Source organism: Pan paniscus, chromosome X, assembly GCF_029289425.2.
Source record: "Pan paniscus chromosome X, NHGRI_mPanPan1-v2.0_pri, whole genome shotgun sequence".
Classification (NCBI taxonomy): Eukaryota; Metazoa; Chordata; class Mammalia; order Primates; family Hominidae; genus Pan; species Pan paniscus.
In genome coordinates, this window is record NC_073272.2 from 73237448 (window position 1) to 73250378 (window position 12931).

General features: G+C 37.3%; 1 protein-coding gene across 4 annotated transcripts in view; it reads left to right on the plus strand.

The window, feature by feature from the left end:
* The first annotated feature begins 336 nt into the window (after positions 1–336).
* The window catches only part of CHIC1 (cysteine rich hydrophobic domain 1), a 115991-nt gene continuing 103396 nt past the window's right edge, over positions 337–12931 (plus strand). For 2 of the 4 annotated variants that reach the window (XM_003824385.5, XM_003824386.5), the window contains exon 1: positions 358–3461. In XM_003824385.5, coding sequence (XP_003824433.1) covers positions 3163–3461 — 299 coding nt within the window. In that variant the 5' untranslated portion in view covers positions 358–3162. Of the gene's footprint in view, positions 3462–12931 lie in introns of all 4 variants that reach the window. The other 2 variants (XR_004668934.3, XM_034950613.3) reach the window with 2 other exon arrangements.

Sequence of the window (12931 nt, forward strand, 5' to 3'; positions counted from 1 at the left end):
TGATGAAGTCTCTTTGGAAAAATAGCTTGGCAGTTTCTTAATAAGTTCAACATCATCTTAGCATATGACTCAGGAATTCCACTCATAGGTTATCTATCCAAGAGAAATTAAAACCTATGTTCAAACAGAAGCATGTGTGTAAATGTTCATAGTGGCATTTTCATAACATTCAAAATGTGGCAGCAACCCATCTGTCATCAACTGGTAAGCGGATAAACAAAATGCAATTTATCCCAACAATGGAATGTTATTCATCAATTAAAAGGAATAAAGTACTGATACATGAAACAACATTGATGAACCACAAAAACATTATATGCTACGTGAAAGAAGCTAGACACAAAGACCACACAGTGTATGATCCCATTTATTTAAATGTCCATTAAACAAATCTGTAGAAAAGAAGGTAGATTAATGCTTACCAAGTGTTGGGGATGAATGGGGAATGGCTGAAAAATGGGACAGAGATTTCTTTTGGGGATGATGTAAATGTTTTAGTTTGTAGTGACAGTTGCACAACTGTGACTAAAATCAATAAATTGAATGCTTTAATAAATAAATAAAATAAAGCTGTCTTTAAAAGGTTACAATTCTTTTCAGCTGTTTAAGGTTGAAACCCTCTCAGATGGTTAATGATCTCATGCCTCAGGTCTCTATTAATTATATGGGAGAAATACCCCCATACCCCACTTAGCAAGTTAGGCATAATGTTACATGACCTGCTTTCTTCTCCATCTACTCCTCAATTTACTATTCTTAATACTAAGGTATCATTTAGAAACCATGGTGTTACTCGTGTTTACTGACAATAGATAAACAAAATGTATTTTTCTTCAGCTTGCTTAATTCCAAATTCTCCTATATTTAAGCAAAACAAATTACCTTTGGAATCACATATGACTTTTAATCACAACATATAAGCCAGAAAACAGATGGACAGATTTGACTACACTTGTGTGTTTAGCCAAGTATAGCACTTCCCTGAATGTTTGGTCTTTTTGACATCTGACTAAACATGAGGGGCCTCTTTCTATTTTAACAGATTTTCCCCATCCCTTTCCTTCCTTCTCATTCTTCAAGGCCATAATTTCTCCACTTTTACCATAGTTCCAATATCTTACTTGCACTCATTACAAAGTCCACCCCCTACTCCTTTCCCTTCCTGTACTTCAAATAGCCTTTCCTAGCCTAATCTTGAGTGTGAGGAGAAACTACCATTTAAGCAGTAGTCAGTGAAATACTTTTCCCTCTAGACACAGACTTAGTGGACCTTCGTGGATAAGATATTTGGAAAAATTTTAAATGTCATTTACAGTTTTTTTTTTTTGCCTCTTGAAAGAGAAGAACTGTTGCAAAGTATTAATTTTGATCTTAACTCTGACACATTTATTAACACCCCAAAAAAGCAAAGATATATATGTCTTGCCAGAAGGCTACTACAAAATATTTTAGGGTTCTATCTTCTATAATTCCTGGCTAGTAGATACAGTTATCTAAACTACAAAAAGTTATAATTTGTTGCTTATTGATAATGTTATGACTTATTTTTAAAGTTCCCTAAATAAACCAACTTTTGAATAAAAATGGGCTTTTCATTTTAATAACACATACTCCTTGATGATAATGGTTTGATTCATTTCTCTTACAGAACTAATTTCTTCCTACTTCACACACATTAAATGCTTTGTTTATACTGATAATGTCGTGCTCATCCTAAATTAAAGTTTGACTATGTCTGTTTCCCCAGAGACACACCATCTGATTGGGATGCAGCCGTAGAGTAGCAGAAAGAGCAGTGAAGCTGGTATTAGAATGCCTGGATTACAGTGTTTGTTCTGTTACTTAGCAGCTGTGTGACTTTACTGTCTTAATGATATGGATTTTTGTGCTGCTGCCAAGTATGAAACAGTTTGGCACACTATTTAGAAACGCAAAATATGTGATCCCCACAACATTTTAGTGAGTGTAAAGAAGATAGGATAGACCATTTAAAATGGAAAATTTTGAACAAAAGGTCACCATAGACTTGAATAAATTACTTAAACTTCTGAGACCCACTTTTGTCATGTAATAAAATAGATATAATGATACCTACCTCTCAGGATTAAGGGTTAACTGAAATATTGTATGTGAGGGTCTAGCTCAGTGTCTGGAAAATGGATGATGTTAATTAAGGTTTCCTTAGGTTGGAATGCTCCTTTCACCCCCTCCATCCGCCCCCTCCCCCAAAAAACACTCCAAAATTCAAACATGCATATTCTGATTCATCTTTTAAGGAAGAGCCCAAGAGGCACCATTCTACAAAATCTTTCCAAACAACTTCAGGCAGTACAGCCCTTTGGTTAAGAGTACTGGGCTTCTGGAATCAGAAGAGACCACCAAATTTAAAACCAGGTCTCCCATTTAGTAGTTCCCTGACACTGGACAAATTACTTATTTTCTCTGCACCTAGATTTCCCATCTGTAATATAAAATCATCATGATACATACCTCATAGGGTTGCAGAGGATTAAATGAGATATACATACAGAGCACTTAGCACAGTCCCTGAGTTAATAAGTCCTCCGTTAAGTATTACATAGGAGAAGTAGTAGAAAGTTTCCTTTTAAGTAAAATACTAATAAAAGTGCTTACCCTGCCTCCCAAGATTGTGGCAAAGTTATGACGCAAGGCTTTTAAACTGTAATGCTGAACAAACGTAAGGGATTGGTATATACCTTGAGATATTTTGGACAAAGTTCTAACCTTACTTTTATACAATATGCTTTCTCTCACCCGCCTGCAGTTGGGTTAATAATGCCCAGCATTAATTAATAAGCAATAAAATCAGAAGATATCCCGAATACAAGTAGCTGACGCTCAGAGAGCAGTATTAAGGCGAGCACCCGCAGACCGGACCTGGATAACTCCTTGGAGTTCACCTCTAGCGGCCCCCTCCCCTTGGAGCTGCGCAAGCGTACACTGACTTTGCGCCTCTCTAGTGCCCCCGCCTCCAGCAGCCGCCCCCCCACCCCCCCGTCTGCCCAACACGCAGGCGCGTCTCCTCAAATCCTGTCCCTACACCCCTCCTCTTTCTCTTCATTTCGTTCCCCCTCCTCTTGCAGCACCTCGGCAGGTTCAAACTCTTCTCCGGGAGAGTGGCGGCGATCGCGAGGTCACGTGATGAGCATCCTGCTGCCCAACATGGCGGAGTTCGACACCATCTCGGAACTGGAGGAGGAGGAGGAAGAAGAAGCGGCAACGTCGTCGTCGTCGCCGTCGTCGTCGTCGTCGGTATCTGGGCCCGACGATGACGAGGAGGATGAGGAGGAAGAGGAGGAGGAAGAGGAGGAGGAGGAAGAGGAGGAGGAGGAGGAAGAGGAGGAGGAGGCGCCGCCCCCGCCTCGAGTAGTGAGCGAGGAGCATCTGCGGAGATATGCTCCCGACCCTGTATTAGTGCGGGGTGCCGGCCACATCACTGTGTAAGCGAGAGGGGGTCTTGGGACTTGAAATGCCTGAGATTTGGCAACAGAGGAATGAGAAGTGATCGAGGGGCCTTTGGAGTGGGGGAGGGTTGACTGATTGACTGAGGCGTACACTTAGGAAAGGACACCTGGTCTAAATGGGGAAACCATGGGTGGATACGTGTGAAGGAAGTGAGGAGAATGTAAATATGATGCACCAATGCCAGGTAAAGAGTGAGTATAGGAGAGGGAAGTTAGGGGTTTGGGAGCCAGAGCGATTGGAGTAGGGGTGAGTCTCCTTTCTTGTATGTATGCTGGCAAGTGAACAGTCTCTAAACTGCAGGATGTACCAGAGGGTTTTTTGCTGACAAGATTGATACTTTGTGGGAAACGGCAATTGCTGTGACATGTGACAAGAACTAGGCTTGCATTCTTCAAAACAGAAACATGATATATTTTGTGAATAATAATAGAATGTTCATTCACCCACATATTCATCCATCCATTCTTCCTATCGAATCCTTCCTTATATATCACTCGATTAGAGGTTCAGGATGAGAGGCAGCTATGGAAAGTAGAAAAAGAAATGGATTGAGTCAGGGCTCTTAGACGCTGGTCCCGGTTTTGCTTCTTACTGGCCCTGTGACCTTGGTCAGGTTGCTTTTTCTCATTTCTGCGCCTTGATTTCTTCATCTCTAAAATGAAGGGTTTGGAGTAGATGGTTTCTAAAGCTTTTCAGTTCTGAGATAATTTACCTCCAAGGGATTTCGTATGCCCAAGTATGAAATATACAGGCATTAAATATATATGGAAATTAATACTTTGGGAGCTGAGCATGATTTCTTTAAAATTTATCCAGGTTGGTTTTTTAAAAAATTGAAATCTTGAGGAAAAATTGAATATTTCAGAAAATAAAATGGGGAGGGACTTCATAACGTAGCTACAAGGCAAAAATGTTGATGATTCTCCGGGCTTTAAAGAGTGCTTCCTCATTTTTATTTGCTTGGACCATAACTATTTGGAAGTTTGAGTACTGTGTCATGTTCATCCTCTGAACTATGCTATCTTTTACTGCATTTTCAAGATAGGTTGCCTTTTGTTGTTATGTCATGCTGCCTCTGGTTTTGATAATGGCTCACCTAGTCCCTTTGACTTTCAATTGAGTTCATGTTACATTAAATCATGTATATGCTACCTCCCTTATATTAGCTTCAATTTTTAACATGTTGAGTTTTTTTTTTTTTTTTTGAGACAGAGTCTCACTCTTTTGCCCAGGCTGGAGTGCAGTGGCGCGATCTTGGCTCACTGCAGCCTCTGCCTCCCAGGTTCAAGCAATTCTCCTGCCTCAGCCTCCTGAGTAGCTGGGACTACAGGCGTGATATGTTGAGTATTTTAATTGTAATATACTTTCGTAATCTTTGCATCAAATATATTAACAAATATTTTGAAATTGGGGAAGGGTTGGGGGAGGGTTTTAGAGCTGCTTTTTGATTAGGAAATTTTAAGACAATTTTTCTTGGTCCAAGAATTTTGCAGATAGCCTACAATATTCAGATGCCCACTTCTTGCACGGTTTTACTTCCATTCCTTTTGTCACTAGGGAGACAATTTATTACTCAAACTAATTATGATGGCTGGTACCAAAGGTTACTTTTATGCAGATTATGTTACATGACCGTTTAGTCCATAATTTTATACTCCAACATTCCACCTCCACATTTGCAAAATTCAGGCAAAGGAGAAGGAACAAGAAAATAAAATTTAAGTTACCTGAAATTTATTTATGGTTCCATTCGACCCTGCACAGGTACTTACCAACCTATTTGCTTCATTAGAAGAACACTGACACTTGCCATGCCCAGGCCCTTCTGATTGGTATAATGTCCTTCTAATTAGGAGCATGCGGGTAGTACTGTTGGTATTCATTGACTGAAACCAAAACCTGAAAAGAAGCAAACCAGTACTAGACTCACTAACCATTGTATATACTTTGGAAACTTATTTAGTTTTATTGTACACATTCTTATACCTAGAAATCACATATGATATTAAATGTCTTGGGATTTGAAAGAGATTACATGTCTTGGAGAAAATTTAACTGGATCTGAGAAATGGGTCTTTGTATGGTAGTGAAGCCTTCCTTTTATCAGTTAAAGTAATATCCTTATGAAGTAGGTAATCTTATTCTGAGACTTCTAAAATCTTATTCTGCGACTTCTAAAATATCAACTTCTGTTTATTTTTTTTCTGGCATAGGAGTGTTAGAGTTGCCTTAAACTATATACCCTATCTGAATGAAATATTTAATATTCTCTACCAGCCCTGATTTTTTTCCATTCTTTGTGCAGCCTTCTGTTGTATAGAGCATTTTGTTTCTTCTCAAAGTTTAAAATTTGAGAGCCCTCACCTCAAACTCAGTATATTTTAAGCTCAACATCCTCTCCACATTGCCCGTGCTTTTCATTTGTTTCATTTCTTTCCTTGATGCCACCATTCTGATCTCCCAGGGTAACATTCAAAACCTTTGAGTCATTTTGACTCTTCCTTCTCCTTGAATTGCCCTGTGTCAGTCTGCCCCAGAATTATATCATCATAGTTTCTGAAATATCTCTTAGATTTTTCATTTTCTCATTCCTATTTGGCACCACTCTAGTTTGGGTTGCCATCATCTCCTGCTTGACTTATTGCCACAGTCTGCTGCCTCTCCCTACTCCAGTCCATCCTGTGTGCTTGTGCCAAACTAATTTTCTTAAAACACAGTTTAATCATGTCACTTTCCTGCTGAAAACCGGCATTGGATATTAATTAGCTCTGAGTTTCTGTGCCATCTTCCTTCAATCTCAGAGTTCAAGGAGACCCTCCATTTGTCCAATGCTCACCTGTCCATTTGTGCCTTCCATACCTTTCTCTTCCAGCCTCCTCCCAGATCTTGCTCAACCAGGCCTCCCATCTCTCCAGTATTACCTCTCTCAGCCTGTACCCATATTCAGTCTCTAATTTTTAAAAAACAAAATAAGACAAAAGCCTTCCTATGCCCATGTTCCCTTTAGCTACTATCCAATCTCTCTTTCTTATCCTTCAAATTTCTAAAAAAGTAGCTACATTTACCTTATCTGTTTTCTCTTTACCCCTCTCTGATCTGGATTCTGCTACCAAAACCACAGAGGAGCTATCCTTAATTAATATCACTGTGACCCTCTTGTTGCTAAATTACTGGACATCTTTCATTCCCTATCCTTCAGGTTCTCTCTGCTGCATTTGACACTTATGATGATTTCTTCTTTTTTAGAAGCTTCTACTCCAGGGTTCACAAATACACAGGCCTTCAGAGGCAAGGCAGGTCACAGAAAATAGTGCAGCATAAGGAGACATGGGGCTTTAGTTGAACTGAAAGTTATACGTCTCAACTAATGGTATTCAAATTCTAATTTAAGAAAAAACATTTTGCCAGCCAAAAAAATCACAGAACTCCTTGGCCACTTCACTCTCCTGGTGTTCCTTTTATTTTTCTGGCAGTTTCTTAACTGTTCATTCATGGGCTTCTCTTCCTTCTTGACCCTTAAATACCAGCAATCTCTAGAGTTTTGTTCTCAGCCCACTACTCTTCTTATTCCCTGCTCTCCCTAGATGGTCTCATCTTACCTCTCATAGATTCAGTTATCTCATGGCTCCCAAGTAGGGATTTCTTTACCAGTCTCTGTGTGGGCTCTTATCTGGGCTTCTTCACTCAATAGCTTACTGTTATCTTAAATTTGACATAAACAAAAACCTCCGACACCCCTCTCATATCCCCACCCCCAAATGCTCAAAAAAGCCTTCCTATTTCTGTATTCTCAACCTCAGTTGAATGTACCTCCACCTATCCCATTAAAGCATGCTTGGTTCTCCCCACTCACACTTCCCACTGCTAAGCAATTAGCAAATATCAACAATACATGGCTTAAGAATTTCTTCTTTTCCTCTCTACCACCACTTCATTGATTCAGGACCCTTTCACTACCCTAGCTAGTCATGTTGCCTTCATCCTTGTCATCCTCACATCCATCCTGCAGCCTGCTGCTAGATTAAGACACAAAAAGTACATATCTAATCAAACCACTTTTCCTACTTAAGATTATCTTGTGGTTTTTCCCTTCACCTGCAAGATAGAGACTAAGCTCCATAACAGAGCATACAGAAATGGACCCTGTGTATCTATCAGCCTAAACTTTTGCCATTTCCCTTACTGCTTGTATGTTCCCGTTCACAGCATGCTGTTTTTTTTTTTATCTCATTGCCTCTGCTCAATCTGGGGCCTCCACCTAGAATGCTAATATTCACCTCCCGTTTCCCTGGCTCCCATTTCCCTGGCTCTCTGTATGTCACCACCTTCTGCAAGTCTTCTTTTTTTCCACTAAATTGTAAATTGCAATGACAAGAACAATTTCTGATTCCCTGTGAATCCTCAGTGCATAGCACAGTACCTGACAAGAGGTGAGTTGAATGAATATTGGTTCACTTTAGTAACACTCAGTGTGCCCACGTAGTACAAACAATACTATAGGCCCTCAACAAATACGTTAGTTGAATCATGCTGTGGAGAGCACTGGTTTCTGAGCATGGATGTGTACGAATACAACAATATCACCAGTACCAGTATCACCAGTGATGGCGTTTATGGCATGAGCTTACCTCTGAAAGCTTTGTTAAGCTATCCCCTGTGTGTCAGAGTATTATCTTAATGTTTTGGGTTTCTAGTTACTTTAACAAGATATTAGTCTTTTAACATGAAATTCATTATGATTTCTTAAGAGTAGAATGACCTAATCATACTACTTGTATTTCCAATTCTGAGATGATGATCATAAATGGATATTAGGAGATCTTTTTCCAAATTTTAAAAAATATGATTATATTAACTCTTACAGATTTGAGACTATAGAAAGAGAAATAATGAAATGTCTCTTGGAAGTATTGTGCTTCAAAAATATTATACATCTGAATAATATAACAGTATCACATTTCTTCTTGATATTTTTAGGATAAGTATTTGGATCTAATGTATTGAAATACAGAAAAAAATATTACATCACATGAGGTTTTTTCCTTATAGACATTACCACCCTCTTTGTATTACTTAAAATAGATAGATGTTTACCATTGATATTACACCTGCATAAAAATTAGTAGAGACAGCATATTACTGATCCTCAGAGGCTCATAACATTCTCATTAAAATTAATCTAAGAAAGCTGAAGTTATTAGATTATAGAATTGAAAAAGATGGCCAATTTTGCCAAACAGTGCATTTCTCCAAAAACTTAGCACTACAAATATTGATAACTTCTCAAATCAGGGAATGGAATGCCTTTTCTGTAACAGTTGTCTGAGAAATTACAGTGATGATTGTTAATTTGTTTTTATATAAGGTGAATTTTTTTAAGGTTTTAGGCTTTGAGAATATTGAAGCCATGGTAACTTGCCATTGTATAGTGTGGGAAGACATTTTTCCCATATGAAATATTGAAGAGATTTAACTAGAATCTTTTAAAAATCTCCTTTTGTTTTGTGGCATAGCCTTTTCCTTGGTGTAGCAAATAGAGTTCAGTGCACATGCTTCAGAATCAGTATTACTATAAGTGCATGGTTTTCTAGTGAAGTCATGTCTTATTGGCAGAATTTTACGACATTTTCTTAAACAAACTGAGTACGTGAACTTTAATTTGTGCAAGATTTTGAAAGGCTGGTATATAGCCATTTTCAAATATGAAAAATGGTGAGAGGTATAGGGAGGGAGACAAAAGGGAAGAGGAACTAAGAGTATAGATCCTTTGCCTCAGTTTCCTTTACTTCAAAGAATTTGTCTAAGAAATTAAAAATGTGGGCGTTGAAGACACTTGATGAAGAAAATACAATTATTGAGAACTACCAGCTGGGTCGGCTTCAAACATACAGTAGATTGTATATTTAATGAAGTTGATAAAATGATAGTGTGAACACTTCCCAAGTGCCTGCTGAGCCCCACATCTTGGCTAATTTCTACCACTGATCAGTAATAAGTAGATGAGTTTGTCTAGCCTCTCTGGACTCATAATTCTTAACTTAATGGTTTGTTTACGAAACCTAACTGAGGTGTTTATTCAGCAGCAGCCATTTCAACATTTTCCTAGTAGCTGCTAAGTGAAATGTACCTAAAGTTATTTAAGTATTTTTTTAGTGTGCTGAGTCTATAAAAGGGAAAGTTAAGGGAAAAAATATCTCATAGGCAAGAACAAGATTGCTGCTGCCTATTAGCCAAAACTATGAGAGTATCAAGCCTACTTTGCCTTTCTTCATACTTTTTTATATGGATACATTTAGGTCATAAGGGAGTATTTTAAGAAATTAAGCAACACTTTAGTTACCATTTCTAATATACTTTTTATATTTTAGAAAAGGAAATCCCTTTATATATTGGAGAAGAAAGTTAGTAATGTGAATATAGCAAGTATTTCTCTAGAACTTGAGCGCTGGGCTAAACACTGTGAAGAATATAGAGAAAACAAAGTATAGGCTTTGCTTTACAAAGCTAACAGGAACATTGCCTTTAAGATATTGATATGGAGCAGCAAGGAATAAAAGACAACATTTTGTTAACTGTTGAATTGTATAGTGCACATTAGAAGTGGCTGTGAGTATTCAAAGAAGGAATCCATGAAGGCTTGGGCATTCAAGGCATTACAGCAGGGGTTGGAACTTGATTTGAGCCTTGAAGGCTGCATAGGACTTAGACTTAAACTTTGGAGGGGAAGCAAGGAGAACCACATGAGCAAGGACAAGAGCCAATGTAGCAGTGACAATGAAGGAAGGGATCATTATGAGAATGATTTCAAAGGAGCAAATAACAGGATTTAGGGACCACCTGGCTGTAAGCAAGATGCAAAACATAGGAGAGGGAAGGTGCAAATATGATACCAAGGTATAGGTTAAAGGAAGAGAGTAATGTGCCATTGATAGAAATGAATTTGAAAGGGGGAACCAGGTTCCAAGAAAATGTAACATTTAGTTTTAGACAGTTTCACTTAAGGTGGTATTATTTTGTGGCAAGATGTCCAAACAGAAATTTTCAGTATACAATTAAAGATGAGAGACCAGAGCATGTATGAAAATATATTACTAGAGCTATAGATTTGGTGATCATTAACAGATAAATGATTGTCAAAGTTGTCAAATACAGATGAACTTTTGTAGTTTGCTTAGAAAGAAAAAAAAAGCAGAAGACTAAAAGCTAAATTTTAGAAGAAGTATAGAGTCTAAGGGCAGAATGAAAGAATGGGAATGTTAGGAAGGAAGTGATCAACAGTGTCATAGCTGCAAACAAAGTCAAGAGAAAAAGTTCTGAGAAGACACTGAATTTGGCAATAAAGAAGACAAGATGGACTCGTCATTTTGAGTAAATTTACTGAATAAGGTATTATTTTCAGCAAAATGACAGTATCAAAAATCAAGTTTCAAAATTTCTTAAGAAAGGAGATATTAGGGAAATGGAAGCAGTGGACAGTTCATTTGTCTGGTGGTAAGTGAAAAGAGAGAATAGTAAAGCTAAGAATTTTTAAAACAAAAATATTCTATACATTTTGAAGGATATATCTGTCTGTATTGACTATATATTTGATATCTAGTAGGGGAATGACAGCTGGCAAAAGCTAAATTAGCAGCAATTGCTAATCAAGGTAGGAACATGTTACTGTTGTTGCATTTATAAGGCATTTAGACAAGATGTGGAAATACAGGTCTATTTTAAATGATCATATCTACTTTCTAAAAATGAAAACTGCATCTATGTCTTTGTACATAAGAATTTACTCTTCGTGTAATAATGAATTGCATCTTTTCACTAGTGATAAAGTCACTACTTCACTAGCTAAATAGATTTAAATGAAATATTTCTTGTAATATTAAATATTTGTTATTGATTGCTAAGTTAGCAAATAATTACAATAGGTTTAATACTAGAATGTCAATTTCTCAAGAAGCAGATGAAGATTGCCGTAAAAATTCATGCATAGTGGTGTCCCATCTTGTTTTCAGTTTAGCTATACTCTTGTGTCTATGTATTGATTTAAAGGGAATATGTATTTGCATATAATATTCTCATTACATGTTGTACTGACACACCTGAACAGAATTAATGAAGGATTTTTTAAAATGTAGTTAAAATCTTTTTTCAATTGCTGATTTATTTACTCGACTATTTTAAAATACAGAATTTGTTTTAAAATACATTTTAAACATACATAATATAGTATATTTATATACAGGTATGTATCTTGCTACTAGCTGCTAAATATAGAGAGTTTTTGTGCTTAAAACTGCCTGTGTCCTTGAAAATGAGTTATTAGCATAAATGATACAAGGACAGTATGAAATTCCTGCATAGAGGTTTTTTTTTTCTTTGTCAAATTTTAGATTTGGGGGATACATGCGCAGTTTTATTACAAAGGTATATTACATGATGCTGAGGTTTGGGGTACAATTGAACCCATCACCCAGGTGGTGAGCATAGTACCCAATAGGTAGTTTTACAACCCTTACTCACCTCCCTTCTTCCCCCTTCGTGTAGTCCACAGTGTCTATTATTCCCATCTTTATGTTCATGTGTACTTAATGTTTAGCTCCCACTTATAAGTGAGAACATGCGGTATTTGGTTTTGTTTGTTTCTGTGTTAATTCATTTAGAATAATGGCCTCCAGCTGCATCCATGTTACTGCAAAGAACATGATTTTGTTCTTTTTTATGGCTGCATAGGATTCCATGGTGTATATGTTCCATATTTTCTTTATCTAGTCCGCCATTGATGGACCCCTAGGTCAATTCCATATCCTTGCTGCTATGCATAATGCTGCGATGAGCATATGGGCACGTGTGTAATTTTGGTAGAACAATGTATCTTCCCTTGGGTATATACCCAGTAACGGAATTGCTGGTTTAAATTGTAGTTCTGTTTTTGATTCTTTGAGAAATCTCCAAACTGCTTTCTACAGTAGCTGAAATAATTTAAATTCCCACCAATGTTGTATAAGTGTCCTCTTTTCTCAGCAGCCCCGCCAACATCTGTTATTTTTTACTTTTTAATAATTGCCATTCTGACTGGCATGAGATGTAGTTTTGATCTGTATTTCTCTAATGATTAGTGATGATGAGCATTTTTTCATATGTTTGTTGGCCACTTACATGTGTTTTTTTGAGAAATGTATATTCATGCCCTTTGCCCACTTTTTGATGGGGCTATTTGTTTATTGCCTATTGAATTATTTAAATTCCTAATAGATTCTGTATATTATACCTTTGTTGATACATAGATCGTGGATATTTTCTCCCATTCTGTATGTTGTCTGTTTATTGATCATTTCTTTTGCTGTGCAGAAGCTCTTTAGTTTAACTAGGTCTTAATCAATTTTTGTTTTTGTTGCAGTTGCTTCTAAGGACTTAGTCATGAATCCTTTGCCAAGGCCAATGTTGAGAAGGG